Source organism: Megalopta genalis, chromosome 9 (assembly GCF_051020955.1).
Source record: "Megalopta genalis isolate 19385.01 chromosome 9, iyMegGena1_principal, whole genome shotgun sequence".
Classification (NCBI taxonomy): domain Eukaryota; kingdom Metazoa; phylum Arthropoda; class Insecta; order Hymenoptera; family Halictidae; genus Megalopta; species Megalopta genalis.
Window position 1 is genome coordinate 17,846,421 of NC_135021.1, and position 18,094 is coordinate 17,864,514.

An 18,094-nucleotide genomic window follows, 5' to 3' on the forward strand; every position below is an offset into this window, starting at 1 on the left:
TGACAAGTGACAGTCACTGTAGATGACGCATCTGATAGTATGTAGTAATCGGTATGATACATGTCACGTAAAGAAAACAATAATGATCAAGTAAAGTGGTCTTTTTAATATAAACTAAACTATCGATATACGATAAGAAAAGATAATTAGAACATCAATAACAACTATTGACTATATTGCAACTTTATATGTATGTAAATTATTTTATTATTTTGGTTAGAAATGACTAAGGCGACGCAAGATTACGTTCCAGAGATACCATTGTATGAAAAAGATAATAAAAAGTTAGAAGAGAATTTCCAGAATGAAGAAAATAAAAGTACAGATTTAGAAAAAGAGCTATTAAATCATGTAGCTAACAGTAAAGCTATTTTTAAGAGCCAACAAAAGGATGATCCAGATTTAAATTTTGAAGAAAAGTTGACTATTGCACGTAATTTATTGAAAAAAAGTTATTGTTTATTTTTGTGTAAATTTGGACATTACATGAAAAAAGAACATTTAAAGTACTTCGAAAGAAGTAAAGACGAAGACTATGAGGTTGCTTATCATATTAAAAGATTACAAAGATATTTCAATAATTCAACAAGACATACAGATGTAAGAAACAGAAGGTATCAAGCTTTGAAAAGTTTAATAAACCAGGGAGAATACTTTAGCGAATCTGAGATGATGAAACGAAATCCACTGTTATATGAACATTTGGTTGGTCGATATATGACTGAAAAGCAAAAAAAAATGAGGGACAATATTGATACCAAGAATATTACTTTCGTAAATCTTTTAATGGAGAATATTGAAAGAGATGCATTAAAAAAGAAACAAAAATTACAAGAGGAAGAAGAACAAAATGCAATAGAAGAAACTGAATCAGATGAAGAAGAAGATGAAACTCCGGTTCCAAAGCAATCCAGTAATAATGAATTAAAAACTTTAGGATGGGGTACAATACCTACCATAGAAGATTCGATAAAACATCAGACAGAAGCAAAGTCATCAAATACAAGCTTGTGTAGTATATCAAAAACAGAGAAACAAATACTAAAGCAAGAATTTGTGAGTAATATGTATCTGAGCTTTTTGGAAGGAAAAGATTCCGATTTTGATTACAGGTATTTGTAAAATCTTTTCCTCAGCTTTTTGCTGTGTTCATTTCTAAGAACATTCTAACTATATGTTCTCTTATTTCAGTGCTGTGGATGAAAATGAGGCATATGATAATATAGATCTAAGAACACAAGATGAAGAAGAGAAGTATTTTGATTCAGAATCTCCCGAAACTGTAGGTCCAATAGAAAATACAAATGGAGTTGAGTCTGAGGATGAATTGGATGTATATATGAAATCATTGAAGGTTAATTGATATTTTACAGTTTATGATCAGTCCATGTTAAAAGTTCTGATTCATAAAACAACTTATTTATTCAATAGGAGCCGGTTACTACGAGTACACACTCTTTGGATGATCTCATATATGACGATTACTCTAAAACGTAATTTTATTGTATATGTACAATAATACAAATTTTATGTTTGTAAATAAAAACCCTCAAATTTTGTTTATTATAAATAAAACATATTATGAAATAAAAATCTCCTAAGAATGTATGAATTAATACCTTTATTGTAATTTAAGAGCTTATTCTGCAAAAAATATTTATAAATTGTGTAAAAACGATACTTTATTAAATAAGATAAAAATGTACATACGAATAGGTAGTTTATCTCCTATGTGTGACAGCAATACAATGCACATATCTGTTTTCTTTCTATATGTGTGTTTAGATATATTTGTATAGATTGTCAGTGTTGGTGTGTGTATCACTTTCATAGGTGGGTGTTTCAACTGCGGGAAACAGGTGATAAATTTTTAGAAAAAAAAATGGTAAGTATAAATTTTATTTAAAGAAGCATGTAAAATCTTTGCTTGCTGAGTTAGTTTATTAATTGCCAACTAGATTTTATTAAAAATATGTGAAACTGTTGTTACGAAAGTTACCTAAATGTCATGAAGGTTAAATGTCGTAAAAATTTGTATACATACATTAAAGAGCGGTGAATGTTTAAAGTCCGACTGAGATATTCTTTTCATCCTCTACCAAGAAAACTATTGAAAAAGCAACTCTAATTGCATTTCTTTAAAGGTATGAATTTCAGTTAAAACTATAACCTCTATTTCAGTAAAAGTTTATGTCAAACATAATTAGAACTTTTTGCTTTAAAGTGTAACACCATATTTCTAGCGCTGTGTTTATCGTAAATGTATAGTGACGTGAGATGTGTCGCTTATATTGATGTTTATGGAATTTTTTTTGTAAATGATCATTAATAGGTAAACATATAGCTACAAAATGTTCTTCCCAGCCTTTTCTACTATGTAAATATAAACCATAAAGATGGGATAAAGTATGCTACAAGTAGGTTCAAATAGATTCAATAGTTTTAAATATGTAGCAAGTCATTTAAGAGAAAAAAAGGACAATACTTTTTTAAGTAGACTTAAACTTGATATGTAAGTATGTATTGAACTTAATCCCTTCCCTGATTGTAAATAGTGCATGCTTGCGTTATATAGCTTACCTAGCATGGTACTACCTGGAATTCCTGGTAGGTATCTTTGTTTTTCTCGCAGCCAATGACACCTGCCATAACTGGAGTGGAAGAGCAAGAGAAATTACTTGAGGATGCAATCGGAGTGGTTAAAGTACAAGCCTTTCAGATGAAACATTGCTTGGACAAATCCAAGTTGATGGATGCATTAAAACATGCATCTACAATGTTGGGGGAACTTAGGACTTCGCTTTTGAGTCCAAAGAGTTATTACGAACTATGTATCCTTTATAATTTTTTGATGTCATAAGTACTCTTAAAAATTTTTTGATGAATACATTAATTTTCTTTACGTTTGATCATAGATATGACTATTACAGATGAGTTAAGACATTTAGAACTTTACTTGTTAGATGAATTTCAAAAAGGAAGAAAAGTCACAAATTTGTATGAATTGGTACAATATGTTGGCAACATTGTGCCTAGGCTGTAAGTCTGATGTATAAATTATGATAATAAAAAAGAAATAAATCATTTGTGACACATCTTTACTGATACTGTACTCAATATTCTAGGTATTTGCTTATCACAGTTGGATTAGTATATATCAAAACAACACCAGGTTTAAAAAGAGATTTATTAAGAGATTTGGTAGAAATGTGTAGGGGTGTTCAACATCCTTTAAGGGGACTTTTTTTAAGGAATTACCTGTTACAATGTACTCGTAATATTTTACCAGATGTTGCTGAAGGAGATGATGAGGATGGAAGTGTATGTATCAAAAAGAACAAAATGTTAAATGTATAAATTATATTTATTGTTTTCCTTTAGGTTCGTGACAGTATAGATTTTGTCTTAATGAACTTCGCAGAAATGAATAAATTATGGGTGCGCATGCAACACCAAGGTCATAGTAGAGATAGAGAGAGAAGAGAGAGAGAAAGGGAGGAACTTCGAATTTTAGTTGGAACTAATCTTGTACGGCTCAGCCAGTTGGAATCAGTAACTCTAGATAAATATAAAAAGGTAGTTTTTTAACTTGTTATTATTCTTTGAAGATCTTAAAATGACTGAATAATAATAATACAATTTTTAGCTTGTTTTACCAGGAATATTGGAGCAAGTAGTGAGTTGCAGGGATGCAATTGCTCAAGAATATCTTATGGAATGCATAATACAAGTAACTAAGTTGGAAAACATACAAGATTATTATATAATTATATTGCCATAAATAATTTGTTTGCATTGTTGTTTAGGTTTTTCCTGACGAGTTTCACTTACAAACGTTAAATGCATTTTTAAAGTCCTGTGCTGAACTGCAAAATGGTGTAAATGTAAAAAATATAATAATTTCTTTGATAGACCGTCTTGCAGTATTTAGTCAAAGATCAGATGGCGTGGGAGGACCAGGAAGTCCTAATCAAGCACCAGGTATACCACAAGATGTAAAGCTCTTTGATGTTTTTAGCGATCAAATTGCAACTATCATACAGGTTGGTACTAAAAAACATTGGAACTATTAAATGTTTCTATTGTGCAATACATGATGATCTGATACTACACATGGTTGATATAAATGTGATTAAAATTATCAAGATATAAATTATCCTTACTTATCTAGTTTAAGTCTGAATAATCCGTTTTCCAATCATTATTAACTCTCTTGTTACTTCTTGTTAATAAAATTAACTACTTCTAGACTAGACAAGATATGCCTCCAGAAGATGTGGTTTCTCTACAAGTAGCTCTCATCAATTTGGCACACAAGTGTTATCCTGACAGAGTAGATTATGTGGATAAGGTGTTGTTAACAACTGTTCAAATATTCCAGAAACAAAATGTAGATAAGTATGTACAAGAATGTAATATGATCAATTTTTTACGCTTATTATTCATGAAACTTTTCATAAACCTGAATTACTTTTAGACTCGAGTATAACAGTGCAGTCTCAAGGGAACTAGTAAGATTAATGAAGATTCCAATAGATAACTATAAGAATATACTAACAGTTTTGAAACTTGAACATTTCGCACCATTATTAGAGTATTTCGACTATGAGGGTAGAAAATTGTTAGGTATTTATATAATAACAAATATTTTGGAAAATGAGACATTGATACCGACTCAAGAACAAGTAGATGCAGTGCTTTCTATGGTATCCCCACTGGTACAAGATCAACCGGATCAGCCTAATATAGAGGAAGATCCAGAAGATTTTGCAGAAGAACAAGGTCTACTTGGTAGATTAATACATCATTTTAAGTCTGAGACAGCCGATCAACAGTACATGATATTGAGTGCTGCTAGGAAACATTTCAGTGTTGGTGGAAATAAGAGAATAAAGTATACTTTACCACCAATTGTTTTCCAGGCTTATCAATTAGCTTTCACTTATAAAGCATTGAAGGATCAAGTTTGTATATTATTAATGTATACAATATTTGTTTTCAATCTTTCATTCTAATCTTTCAATCTTTTATTCACCTTTCTAGGATGAAATGTGGCAAAAGAAATGTCAAAAAATATTTCAGTTTTGTCATACAACTATTACTGCATTAATGAAAGCAGAATTAGCTGAATTGCCATTAAGGCTGTTTCTTCAAGGTGCAATAGCGATAGGAGAAATTCGTTTTGATAATTTCGAAATGGTTGCTTATGAATTCATGAGTCAAGCATTTTCTATATACGAAGATGAAATAAGTGATTCTAAAGCTCAACTGGCAGCAATTACATTGATCATTGCAACTTTCGAGCAGATGAGTTGTTTCAGTGAAGAAAATGCAGAACCAGTACGCAATCAATGCGCTTTATATGCGAGTAAGTTATTAAGGAAACCAGATCAATGCAGAGGTGTTGCCACATGTTCTCATATATTTTGGTCTGGAAAATCATTGGCAACAGGAGGGAAAGAAGTAAGTATTAATAATTTTTTCAATCCCAATAATAATAGACATAATTTATTTACAATTATTTCCAGATGCAAGATGGAAATAAAGTGCTAGATTGCTTAAAAAAAGGTATTAGAATAGCGAGTCAATGTATGGATACATCGGTTCAAGTGCAGCTTTATGTTGAATTACTGAATCATTATATTTACTTCTACGAAAAAGGAAACACAATCGTAAGAGTTGTTCCATTTCTAATAGATATAACAATTTATAGGTATAACGTATTAAATGGTCACTATTTATAGGTAACCGTCCAAATTTTAAATCAAGTAATTGCAAAAATCAGAGAAGAACTCCCAAACTTAGAAGTCAGTGAAGAAACAGAACAAATCCAAAAACATTTGGCCAACACATTAGAACATTTAAGAAACAGGATGGAATCTCCAGAAGCTGATGGTCTTTCTTATCAAGGACTCTTCTTTTAATAGAAGAATTACAAATGACAATTTTGTACATAAAAAAAATTATCCTATTATTTCACGGAATAATTAAAAATTCTAAACTTAAACGCTTATTAGGTATAAATTATTACCATTTAAATAGCATCCATTTTTCTGCAACAATGAAATTCTGAATAATGTATTGAATATAATTTGTTAAATCATAAAACATATGTATATTTGTTTTAATAAAAGTTTGATGTATAGGATTTTGGTAATTTATAATACACGAGACTGACTATCAAGTGAATAAAATATGAATATATCTGAATACAATTACGTTTTTTTTACAATTAATTAGTAGTTAATTTATAAGTCAAATTCTTTTACGGATGTACAATGGCTTGTCTGTAATACCAAGTACTTTACATATGTATTGTCAGCCAATAAAATATGTGCAAATATATATGTTTTTTTAACAAGCATTTATTTTATTTATTGTGTATGTATAGATTCTTCTGGTCTGGAGCAGACTTCCCAGCATCCTGATTGCTTTACGACTTTCTTCCAGGAAAGTAAGAGTGGGAGAATTACCCACCCATGGGAATCCATTGGAATCGTCCAATCTCATTGCTGGGAGGTCTGGTCACTAGTGAACTCTACCTGTTTTTCGTATAATATTGTCTACACTCTTCCTGATTGGTCTAATGAAATTTTTAGTCATTGATAATTAAAAAATGATATAAAAATCAAATTTTGTAAGTTTATATAATATATATGCTTATATACATACATAAATGTGTGCATACAACAGAATAAAGTGCGTACATAAAAATAATGTACAGTACGCATATCAACATACGCACATCACATATCAACATGAGAATACGACAGAATTCCCGCCAAATTCTTCCCGTCTGTTTGTATGAAAGCCAATAGTGAATGAAGTGAAATTTTGTGCAGACAAATTGATTCTATCAATAATTAAAGAATGGATGCTGGTGATGCAAATACTGCTCGTATACGTGTACCTGACGAAGTTGGAATTAAATGTCAAAAGTTATTTCAAGATTTCCTTGAAGAGTAAGATTTGAAGTTATATTAAAACACACATACTACTATATAAAAACGTTTGTACTATATTTCACAAAAAGTTATTGTACAATCTATTTATAATCTATAATACATTGTTTTAATCAGATTTAAAGAAGATGGAATTGTAAAATATCTTGAACCAGCAAAAGAGCTTGTAAGTCCAGAACATTGTACGTTAGAAGTGACTTTTGATGATGTAGATGAATACAATCAAGTACTTTCAACAACTATAGTGGAAGAGTATTACAGGTAAGGAACTATTATAATCTTTAATTTATTAATATATCATTTATTATACAATCTAATAATATAATCTAATTACATTTTTATTTTTAGTTAGTAGACTTATTCATATTGAAAGTTATAATATATAATTTTTACAGGGTTTATCCATATCTGTGTCAAGCAGTATATAATTTTGTCAAAGATGTAACAGAATTAAGAAAAGAGAAAGAATGTTATGTAAGTTTTGTAGAAGTACCAACCAGACAAAAATTAAGGGAATTAAATGCATCAAAATTAGGAACATTGATACGTATATCTGGACAAGTAATACGAACACATCCTGTCCATCCAGAATTAGTACTTGGTACATTTATTTGCATGGATTGCAATGCAGTTATCAAAAATGTAGAACAACAGTTCAAGGTATAGTACCATCACTTCTATGTAAATATTCTTATTGTTATATTATTATAATATGAATAACATTTTACAGTTTACAAATCCAACGATTTGCCACAATCCAGTTTGCAGTAACAGGCGACGTTTTATGCTAGATGTGGACAATTCAATATTTGTAGATTTTCAAAAGATCAGAGTACAGGAAACCCAAGCAGAATTACCTAAGGGTTGCATTCCACGCTCACTTGAAATAATTCTGAGATCAGAAGCAGTAGAAACAATACAAGCAGGAGATAGGTATTTGATTAAAAATAATTGTATCATTTAAAATTTGTCCAGAGCTTAAATCATCTTTTTTTTATATTTTTCTAGGTATGACTTTACAGGCACTATGATAGTTGTGCCAGATGTGGGAGTTCTTTCCCTACCAGGTATAAAAGCAGATAGTAGTTCGAGACGCCAAAAGCCTGCTGAGCAGGGAGAAGGTGTAACAGGCTTGAAAGCACTGGGAACGAGAGAATTGACATATAAAACTGCGTTTCTGGCCTGCAGCGTTACACCTACAAGTTTCAGGGTACAGAATAAGGCTTTTATAAGTATATGATAAGAGATTTCTGTAAACACTTTTTCATATATGATATTATTACATAGTTTGGCGGAACGGAGACAAACATGGAAGAAATATCGCAAGAAATGATGAAGAAACGAATGACCGAAGCGGAATGGAATCGTATATATGAAATGAGTCGCGATAAAAATCTTTATCAGAATCTCGTTAATAGTTTATTTTCTTCGATACACGGTAACGATGAAGTTAAAAAGGGGATTACTCTAATGCTTTTTGGTGGAGTTGCCAAAACAACATTAGAAGGCACTTCATTGCGAGGAGATGTAAATTGTTGTATTGTTGGCGACCCTAGTACAGCAAAATCTCAATTCTTGAAGAGTGTTGCAGAAATTACTCCTAGAGCAATTTACACTTCGGGAAAAGCGTCTACAGCAGCTGGTTTAACTGCTGCTGTAGTAAGAGACGAAGAATCTCCAGATTTTGTTATAGAAGCAGGTGCTTTGATGCTTGCAGATCAAGGTATTTGTTGTATAGATGAATTTGATAAAATGGATCCTAAGGATCAGGTAGCTATACACGAAGCTATGGAACAACAAACAATTTCGATAGCCAAGGTTTGAATCATATACTAAATCTTACTTCATTTTTGTGTCAAATATTGTTATTACAGACATATATTTTCAGGCTGGTGTGAGAGCCACTCTAAATGCTCGAACATCAATATTAGCAGCGGCTAATCCCGTTGGTGGACGGTATGATAGAAAAAAATCTTTACAACAAAATGTTCAATTAACAGCCCCTATCATGTCTAGATTTGATTTATTCTTTATAATAGTTGATGAATGCAATGAAGTTGTAGATAACGCGATAGCAAAAAGAATAATAGATTTGCATTGTGATAATTGGCAAGATTTTGAGACTGTATACTCGCAATCAGAGATTGTGAGATATATTAATTTTGCTAAACACTTCAAACCTATATTAAACCAGGTATTTATATATATTTTTAAATATAAACTCATTATTTATTACAGAATTTGTATTAATTAGTTCAAATTTTATAGGAAGCTGCAGACTTCTTAATTGATAGTTACACAACACTTAGACAAAAAACTGGTAGTGGTTCTGGAAAATGGAAAGTTACTGTCCGACAGTTAGAGAGCCTTATCAGATTATCAGAAGCTATGGCTAAATTAGAATGCTCAGATGAAGTTACTGCAAGACACGTTAGAGAAGCGAAACGTTTGCTAAGCAAAAGTATTGTTACTGTTGAACAACCAGACATAGATTTAGAAGAAGCTGAAGATGGAAATCTTGATGTCAATATGGATGATGCTCCACCACTTATGGCTGCTCTAAATGCAATAGATAATACTGATGATAACGCAATTGATACACAACGTAATTTATTTCAAGTTATTTATATTTTACTTAAGTTTAATATTTTCTCTACCGCGATTATTATTAATGCAATAACAAGACAGCAAAAACTCCTTTATATATCAGTAAAGTTGCTTTTTTAAATTTTATATATATTACATTTAGAAACACAAGAAGTACAGAAGAAAAAGTTAACAATGTCTTTCGAAGAGTATAAGAGCTTATCCAACATGTTAATATTGTACATGAGAAACGAAGAAACTCGAGCTGAAACATTTCCTACAGGTATATTATTCTAAGCTTTCAACAATTATCAGTTGTCGACTTTTCTTTAATCTTTTGAATTAAACAGTACCCTTTTTTTATAGACGAAAACAAAGGTGGATTAAGAAAAACAGAATTAGTAGCTTGGTACCTTGATCAAATACAAGATCAGATAGATTCAGAAGAAGAATTATTAGAAAGGAAGAACTTCATTGAAAAAATTATTGATAGACTAACATATCATGTATGTATTAAAGATTTTATTAAAAGTAATTTAAATCGTATTGAATTTAAATTGTTTAAATCTTTTGTTGTGTAGGATCAAATTATAATACCTCTGCATACAACTGGACTTGGACGAAAAGATAAGGGTGAAGAAGATGAAGATGATCCTTTGCTTGTTGTACATCCTAATTATATTATTGATGTTTAATTTACATTTTAAAAATAGCTAATGAAGGCAGATTTTGAAAATCTCAATACTATTTTACTTAGAGGACGATCAATATTTTTTATGTAACAATCTGTAATTATATTCATCAAATTACATCATTAATGAAATTAAAGCGGTGCAGTTCTAAATTAAATGTTCTACAATTGAATTTTGACAAATTTTTACTGTTAATAAGTCGAGAATATGTTATCATTAGATATGTACTTTTTAAAATAAATATTGTCGACATATAAGCATGTCTATGATTATACATAAAATGAAACGAACTAATTTAAAAATTATACACATGCGTTCTGGTTGTCCATTATGTTGCATAAATTAAATATTGTACAATGCAGTATTGCTGAAATACCCCTTAATTTTTAAAAATAATTGTATAGCAGCCAGAGCCTAATAGTACTCAATACATGATGCTTCATCATCGGAAGTGACTTTTAAATTAGAATTTTACTCTGTATCCCAGCTGTTGCTTTACTAAAGATGATAAAAAATGTTCTATTGTATAGTATTATTTATTATTACAATTTATATACAAATTTTATACAATATTTACAATAATATTTGTATTAATATTTACATATAATATGTACTTCACTCATCTGTAAGTAAAAAATGATGTTCCAAACCTAATGGTCATCTTTTGTGGATCTTTTGATTCTAGAGAAGCACTAGATAATAAACAATGACAGAACTACGTTATTTCATCGCTAATTAGTAGCTAAACACATGTTAAGTTGTAATAATGTTCATTTAACTTCATACCAATTTTTAAAGTCTCTTGAAACTCCAATCCATCATGTTCAGTTGGTGCCCATAGTTTCAATTCCTTCACTTAGAATGTTTCATGCTGTAAACAGATAAATATGAACCATTACTACCAAAAGAAAAACAGAACATTACACATACTTAAAAAATATAACTTATCTTTTTTGAAATTGGTGACTAACCCATTTTCTCGTATATCCTCTGATGTTATGTTTCAAGTTTCTTCTCTCAAGAAATAATCTTTTAAGTTTTCTACTGTAAGTTTAATAAAACGTGGTGCTTGTTCTGCGTATTTTGACAGTGTTTCTAGTGCATGTTGTATTTCTACTTTGCTGGTGTCTTCTTCATAATATTCAATTTGTGCCTTTTCTTCAAGTACAACTTCTTCCATATTATCTTGTTCTATATGTTCTTCTTCTACCATGTCATCGCCTTCATGTTTTTCAAATTTATGCAACAACCGTATATTATGACGATTTTTGAATTTTGCTATCCAGCCTGCACTTGCTTTAAATGTCGAAGGTCCACCGAATTCCTCATTCAGCTCTAACGCTTTATTATGTAATAATAAGTCTGTGACTGGGTCTCCTAATGTTTTTTGTTCCAACCACCACACATATAAACGATTTTCTATATCCTCGAACGCAGGTTTTCGTAACTTCTTTCGTTTCCATACTTGCATCCCTTGTTCTGCGAGATGATGCATTGACATTATATTCCGTCGAATGCGGCGTACAGTGGTAGGATGTATCTGATACTCGTTAGCTAAATTTCTGACAGAAGCACCACACTCCAATTTTTCCGAAATTTCGATTTTCTGTCCTATCGTGAGCGCGGTCCTATTCCTAATACTAGTGCTATTCGCCATTGTATTTGATTCGGACTCGTTATGATTCGTCATCTAGATTCTAGAGGACTTTCTTTTACTTAATAATAATTACGTATTTATGTTTTGCGCCAGTACAGATCACCGTTTGCTAAACAATGCCCAATATATAGTGAGGTTATAATGCACACAGAAGCCTCAGAAGGCCTTTTGCATAGGCTCACGGCTCATATAGAGACAAAGCATGTATGTATGTATGTAAGGATGTTTCACTCAAGAAATGTGTCTACATACATGCAGATCGTATGCATGTGTAGTACAGTAAGTGATTAATATATGTACATATGTGCAGTTGTCATTGCATGGCTGGAAAGAAATCATCTGGAAAGAATGCGGGTCTGATTGGTTGTTAGCCATACTTTTATTAATGAATGTAATTAGACTTCTCTTACACAAATCTGTATGTGTATTTTGACTCTCCAATCTCTTCCGGACCGAACTCCGTAAAATTTGAAAACATAACTCAACTTCTTACATGAGTTATATTTTATTGGTCTCTCTCGATTCAGATTGTAGTATTGTCGCAATTTTTGTAGCAAACAATTGTCAGTCCGCATGCGTCTATAAATAAGAAATTTTTTATTTCTAATTTTCTCTCACTTTCTAGAATCTCCAAAATTATTTTCAAATTGAAATCGTTGTACTAACAGAGAAATATAGTCACCGATCCTCTCCGCTCTGTGTCGATGTTTAAGAAATTTAAACTTTTTAGCGAGGATCGAGTATTCGGTATACTTCATTCGTATTACGGCATGTTTTATGATTTGCAAGCTACAAATTCATAAGGCGTCTATATTCAAACGACTTTTTCAAATTTGAAGCTAGAACCTTTACGAACTTCGAAATGTGTCTGCAACGAAGGAGATTCACCAAAGTAATCTTCCAAAATATTTCTACTTCAAAAGTTTTTCTGTGCCTCGAATTCTATTAGTTATTCGTTATAACTGTCTATAACCAAATTGATTGATACAAATTATTAAATAATATTATACAGATTGTACTGAATAAACTTTTTATATTACAGCCATTGGCTCGCTATGATACTTGATCTACAATATTTTATTGATCGAAGATCGGGGTCGCCCGGGTCGCATCACGTGGAGATTGGTTGAAGCTGCAAGAAACCCGAAGGCAGCCAGATGAAACGTTTAGAAATATGTGAAAATAGGGTTCAGATTGAACCAATATTGACACGAATGCGGTTACATCTACTCCCATACCTCGTCTGTGCTACTAGGTCTAAATTCGTGACCTGTCGATAACGTAGCTACTAGTTTCGGCATTGTGTTACCACGTAAAATGACGCTGTACAGTTACTTGGCAGGGCTTCGCTACTATTGTTCAAAATGTAATTTATACACGAACAAAAAATATTATTTCAATGCTTCCTTATCATGATACGCAAAATCGAAACATTTCAAAAAATACTATTAACTTTTCAGAACTAATAACATAAAATTATATCAGTTATTGATATAGAAATTTTTATTATTACTTTAAACATATTAAACTTGTTTCTTCATTGTAAAATTCGTGGAAGAAATATTGTAATTAATTTTCTTTTGCCAAGAACAAGTTACACATTTTAAATAATTCGAATGTATGAATATTCGCAACATTTTTCGGTGATGGAATACCAATCATATTGTAAGTGGTAAGATAAGAACTGAACTTTATAAAAATAAGTTGCTTTTCGACAACATATTAAGTTCTACATATGAAATAAGGTAGTTTTTATTTCCGCATTGAATTGATTACGTACGACTCATTGCGTCAGCAGAAAATGTGAAATGCGCAGAATATAGCGAATTCGATCATTCTACGTAGCAAGCACGAAGTGCAAAAATACAATATGTAAATGATCATCTATTTTAGTTCGTTACAGAATAAACCGCCATCTGTGCCTAGAAACTCTTTCCGTATGGTGCTATATATATTTCGAAAGATCAAAGTTTTTATTTAAAATATACTTATCACTTTGGACGCCTAATTGTACAATTATTCAGGCGGTCAAGGCGTGATAACACAGGATAGAACCATGGGCCGGGTTGATTGAATCAGGAAGAAACATTTGTGGTATGTGAACAACGCTGTCCTCGTCGGCGACATGACCTAACTTTGATACGCGATGTGTTGGTATCGATCAGAGGAACCCGGTATTCCGGCAACGACGACGCAAGCTCAACTCGAAACCGAGGATCCGTCGAGGTAGAGGGGCAGTTGTTATCCTCCCTCGTGCTACCGTTCGATTCTCTGCTCCCGTTAGCCCTCTCTCTTTCTTTCTCGCCCTCTTTCTCTCGCATCCTCGTGGGAAGGAGGACGAGAAGCAGAAAAGATGAGCGATCAAGAGGATCTCGGTTGTTACATCATGTTCCCATCGTTCCCGTCATCCCCAAAAGATCCAACGTTGACCACGAATGGACAGGATCAGCAGGACAAGTATGTATTCGTCTACAAGGAGGACAAGCGTCCGGTAGTCGTGCTGCTAGGATGGGCCGGCTGTCAGGACAGATATCTGGCCAAGTACAGCGCGATCTACAAGGAGAAGAGGTACTGAAACCCTTCTAAATCAAATATTTCGACACAGGAGAATTTGTCTTCCTCGTGTTTCTATATAGAAATCGCATGTCCATTCAACAAATTCACACGGTAAATTCGATAGACGCGGTACCCGTTGAATTCACAATCTCACGACAATTGTTATTTCGTGCGCAGAAGTTGAGGAAGGATAGATACGCGGACTGGTCCCTCGTTGAGATCGTTTCCCCTGCGACCAAACTGTATCAGTATATTCAACAAGTCAAAATAAATAAAGCGTGTACATGAACGGATTGCACATTGATATTTGTCTTGTAGAGCAGTGCTCGGAATGCTTCGGGATGCAACATTAGGCTCCGCCTCCTGATTACCGCCGAAGCCTCTCGCTCCCCGCGTTGCTTCAATCGGCTCGCCACTGCAGCGCGTCGCTTTCCACACTGCTTCCACCGGCTCATCGCCACACTACGGCTGGGGCGGTAGTCAAGTGGCGGAGCCTAATGTTGCGTTCCGAAGCATTCCGAGCACCGTTATAGAGAAATCAAGTAAATCTGAATCTTAATAAAATTGCATAATCCTTTGGCGCAGATCGAATTGGATAAATCGGTTGACCAAATTGATTTGGTCGAATCTTGCGGAATCCATTCATTATTATTTTGGTCTAATTTATTTGTAGTAATTTTTCGAAATTGGCCACAAGTATTGTTTTGTCTTCAGCTGCATCACTTTGAGGTACACGGCGCCAGTAGAATGTCTATTTTGGCGAAGAGACAAAATGCCTCATATTGGGAAACGATTGATCCAAGTGATCACGGATAACAGTTTGGATCAGCATCCGATATTTTTCCACGTTTTTAGTAATGGTGGCGCGTTCCTTTATCAACATGTGAGCCTTGCAATGCAGCAGGCTGACACGCCACTTATGGTGAGAAGATGTACTTTCACCCTACGTTTTTTAAATATTTCCGTTTTTTCATTGTTTGTTCAAATTAGTCAATTGTTCGATTTCGTAGGTCAAAGGGGTAATATTTGACAGCGCACCAGGTGAGAGAAGATTAACTGCACTGTTCAAAGCGATCAGCGCCATCATAGGGGGAACTCCGCTTACAAACATACCAATGTCCTTCTTCATTACAATCTTCCTATCCATACTTTGGTTTTTCGAGGTATATGCATTGACTTTACCTATTTTAGAATATAATCTTAGATATTACCCATTACACATTTTACGGCATTGTAAACGGTATTTTATGGTATTCGTAAATTAATGGGTTTTAAAAATGAGACGGCGGACAGATATATCGAGAAAAGTATTCAACATTCTGTATGTTATTTATAAATCTAAATGATAAGACTAGAGCCAACTTGGAGTCGACTGCCGTTGAAAACGCTTGTCAAACTCTCGACGCCCGTTGTAAAAAATTACTAGAATAGTAATACAATAGTAATACAAAATAATGATCGTATGATTCATTTTCGTTCGAAAGTCTAATAATGTTATACGTCTCTAAGCAGGTCTAAGAATATTAACAATATGAACCACTCGTTTAGATAGTCGCCCATACTTTCGGACGTGATTATCCCGTGCAAACCAACCCGATCGCCTTAGCGGAGGAAACTTATTCTTGGCCGCAAATGTTTCTTTATTCGAATACCGACACTTTAATCCCAGCATCGGTAAGAATTCTTTAGAAACTTTCTCATTTACAATCCAATTATTTGATGCACCATTAAATCACCATCATGCAAGAGGTAGTCTGTTTGTAGAGATGAACGCAGTATCGTTTCCAACCTTTCTGTTTTAACAGAACGTTAATTGCTTTGAAGCAAGTGCAGAAGCTTGCCAAGAACAATAGGAACTGACACTGGTAACAATTTAATCGACTTCTTATGTTCTCATTTCAAGGATGTCGAGAAGTTTGCCAGCCGACGAGCAGAACGTGGCGTGCGGGTGCAACTGGTGCTTTTTATGAATTCCCCGCACGTGAAGCATTATGCCACGTATCCTGACGTTTATGTAAACACGGTTTACAACTTTATGCACGAATGTCTCTCGTCATCGAACTTCGAAAGTTTAGAGTCGTCGCAAGATGAAAATAGTTTACAGAAATATGACACCATGCCAGGCTTCACCAAAAGGGTGGTGCTACCTCACCAAGCTACCAACCAGTTGAATTAGAAAAATCCATATTAAATTAGCCACATGATCGATGAAAGCGTCGCATTTCGTACGCCCGTGAGAAAACGGACAAACTGGAGGGCTGAGAGGATTGACGGATACAGTATTTGGAGTCCTCTTTCTCAAGCCAGCGAATCTGAATTCTCGAAACGAGTATTTCTGTCAGCGTTGAGTCTTGTTTATTTGCATTCCCTTTTATTTTGTATTTGCTTCGCGTTACAATTAGGCTTCAGATGTTTTTAAATATATAAAAAACAGAAAATAAATTTTGATTATGATAATCGAACATCCGTACGTTTCATCGACCTATTACTGCACTTTGCTTAATAATAGTTATAATAATTTAAAATATAATAATTGCGCGTGGAAAAATATAATCACAATAATATATTATGTTGAATTTTTCAAACTCAATATCGATCGATTATAACAAGACTCAACACTGATTCTTTGCGAACTGGAAGAACTCGAATTTTTATGCCGACATCAAGAACTACAGTCAACTCGATCTCTTTTTCCTTCTTTTGTCCCCTTCTGCTTGTTCAATTTCTGCTTTCTACTTCATTTGCTAAATTCTGCACGTCGATGTGTCTAAAATTGATGCGATCGCGTTCTTTTTGGAAATTAAGCGCGCACGTGATCCGTTTTTCAGTATTACAATATAAAGATACATATATCTATATATGCAATTGCAAGTCTTATTGTTTGGGAACGACTGTTCGGAAATCTGTAATCTTATGTAGCGATCTACCAAACACATTATGTACTACTGTAAAGCAGAATTGCTTACTATGTTGAGCCATGACTGTAGTCGCATCTAACAATGAAGTGTTACAAACACAAAAACAGAAGGAAGGAAAAGAAAAATTTAGATTTAGTAACCTAGACGCTTGAGAATGTGATCGCAGTGTACCCGAGAAAGTTATAATAAGGTATCGAAATCTTGAGACTTTGAGATTCGAGCTAATCGAGTATCGGCGCACAAGCCCGCACAAAACGATCAAGCTGGTCTTGATTTACTTTTCGATTTCATTATATGGCGTAATTACGTATCGGCGAAACTGAAGAATTTTCTTGTATTCCTCTCTACTAAATAATGTTATGTTTACGTATATATGCATACGCAAATATAAATATGTATATATAAATATATTTTGATCTGACGAGATTAGTTACGAATAAAGACTGATAAATATACACCTTTTGTTCTTTTATAAATTATTTAGGTAGATAATAAAACATCGATTAGATTATCTTTTTGCAAAGACTTTGAAAAAGATCTTGTGACGAAAAATTTATTTAAATATTTCAGTGTCTTTTTTTGTTTCTTAATTTGATACTTGAATAAAGTTTGAATAAATTTGATAATATTTAACATTTTTGTAGCAAATGTGTTTTTAAATCATTTGCATTATGTAATTATATTTACATTATTTGCAAATATTATATTGTCTCTATCCATTAC

The 18,094-nt window shown here is 32.9% G+C and overlaps 5 protein-coding genes across 15 annotated transcripts; 4 read left to right on the top strand and 1 right to left on the bottom strand.

Annotated features, from left to right (window-relative positions):
• The first annotated feature begins 8 nt into the window (after nucleotides 1–8).
• LOC143258745 (coiled-coil domain-containing protein 97-like) lies at nucleotides 9–1,608 on the top strand. Its single transcript, XM_076524552.1, has 3 exons — nucleotides 9–1,112; nucleotides 1,192–1,354; nucleotides 1,432–1,608. Exons 1-3 carry the CDS (start codon nucleotides 223–225, stop codon nucleotides 1,495–1,497), a joined length of 1,119 nt encoding a protein of 372 aa, XP_076380667.1. The 5' UTR covers nucleotides 9–222; the 3' UTR covers nucleotides 1,498–1,608.
• A 175-nt stretch (nucleotides 1,609–1,783) lies between these two features.
• LOC117224796 (Vacuolar protein sorting 35) lies at nucleotides 1,784–6,364 on the top strand. 6 transcript variants are annotated; one of them, XM_076524550.1, is made up of 13 exons: nucleotides 1,825–1,885; nucleotides 1,959–2,512; nucleotides 2,612–2,831; nucleotides 2,916–3,039; nucleotides 3,126–3,321; nucleotides 3,382–3,576; nucleotides 3,647–3,730; nucleotides 3,807–4,043; nucleotides 4,250–4,398; nucleotides 4,478–4,964; nucleotides 5,044–5,463; nucleotides 5,529–5,672; nucleotides 5,745–6,364. In XM_076524550.1, exons 3-13 carry the CDS (start codon nucleotides 2,636–2,638, stop codon nucleotides 5,922–5,924), a joined length of 2,412 nt encoding a protein of 803 aa, XP_076380665.1. In that variant the 5' UTR covers nucleotides 1,825–1,885; nucleotides 1,959–2,512; nucleotides 2,612–2,635; the 3' UTR covers nucleotides 5,925–6,364. The 6 variants fall into 6 exon arrangements, with proteins under 6 accessions (XP_033333822.1, XP_033333821.1, XP_076380665.1 ...); XM_033477932.2 differs by having other exon boundaries at nucleotides 2,633–2,831; XM_076524551.1 differs by having other exon boundaries at nucleotides 1,959–2,144.
• Nucleotides 6,365–6,582: 218 nt separating this feature from the next.
• Mcm6 (minichromosome maintenance 6) lies at nucleotides 6,583–10,497 on the top strand. Its single transcript, XM_033477928.2, has 11 exons — nucleotides 6,583–6,962; nucleotides 7,080–7,223; nucleotides 7,358–7,622; nucleotides 7,693–7,895; nucleotides 7,971–8,172; nucleotides 8,250–8,780; nucleotides 8,851–9,156; nucleotides 9,231–9,567; nucleotides 9,712–9,831; nucleotides 9,915–10,054; nucleotides 10,130–10,497. The coding sequence occupies exons 1-11, from the start codon at nucleotides 6,871–6,873 to the stop codon at nucleotides 10,241–10,243; spliced, it is 2,454 nt and encodes an 817-aa protein (XP_033333819.2). The 5' UTR covers nucleotides 6,583–6,870; the 3' UTR covers nucleotides 10,244–10,497.
• Nucleotides 10,498–10,757: 260 nt separating this feature from the next.
• Nucleotides 10,758–12,718, bottom strand: LOC117224791 (jerky protein homolog-like). Of its 6 annotated transcripts, none has more exons than XR_004491329.2 (5): nucleotides 12,564–12,704; nucleotides 12,308–12,476; nucleotides 11,212–12,236; nucleotides 11,027–11,111; nucleotides 10,758–10,932 (listed from the first exon to the last, which is right to left on the bottom strand). XR_004491329.2 is itself a non-coding variant. In XM_076524473.1 (4 exons), exon 3 carries the CDS (start codon nucleotides 11,928–11,930, stop codon nucleotides 11,244–11,246), a length of 687 nt encoding a protein of 228 aa, XP_076380588.1. In that variant the 5' UTR covers nucleotides 11,931–12,236; nucleotides 12,308–12,476; nucleotides 12,564–12,704; the 3' UTR covers nucleotides 10,758–11,111; nucleotides 11,212–11,243. The 6 variants fall into 6 exon arrangements, 2 of the variants coding, with proteins under 2 accessions (XP_076380588.1, XP_033333817.1); XR_013034106.1 differs by having other exon boundaries at nucleotides 11,027–11,112; nucleotides 11,188–12,236; XR_013034107.1 differs by having other exon boundaries at nucleotides 11,027–12,236; nucleotides 12,580–12,718.
• Nucleotides 12,719–14,250: 1,532 nt separating this feature from the next.
• Nucleotides 14,251–17,826, top strand: LOC117224790 (transmembrane protein 53). Its single transcript, XM_033477925.2, has 5 exons — nucleotides 14,251–14,465; nucleotides 15,168–15,375; nucleotides 15,464–15,616; nucleotides 16,002–16,127; nucleotides 16,357–17,826. The coding sequence occupies exons 1-5, from the start codon at nucleotides 14,251–14,253 to the stop codon at nucleotides 16,627–16,629; spliced, it is 975 nt and encodes a 324-aa protein (XP_033333816.1). The 3' UTR covers nucleotides 16,630–17,826.
• The last annotated feature ends 268 nt before the right edge of the window (nucleotides 17,827–18,094 follow it).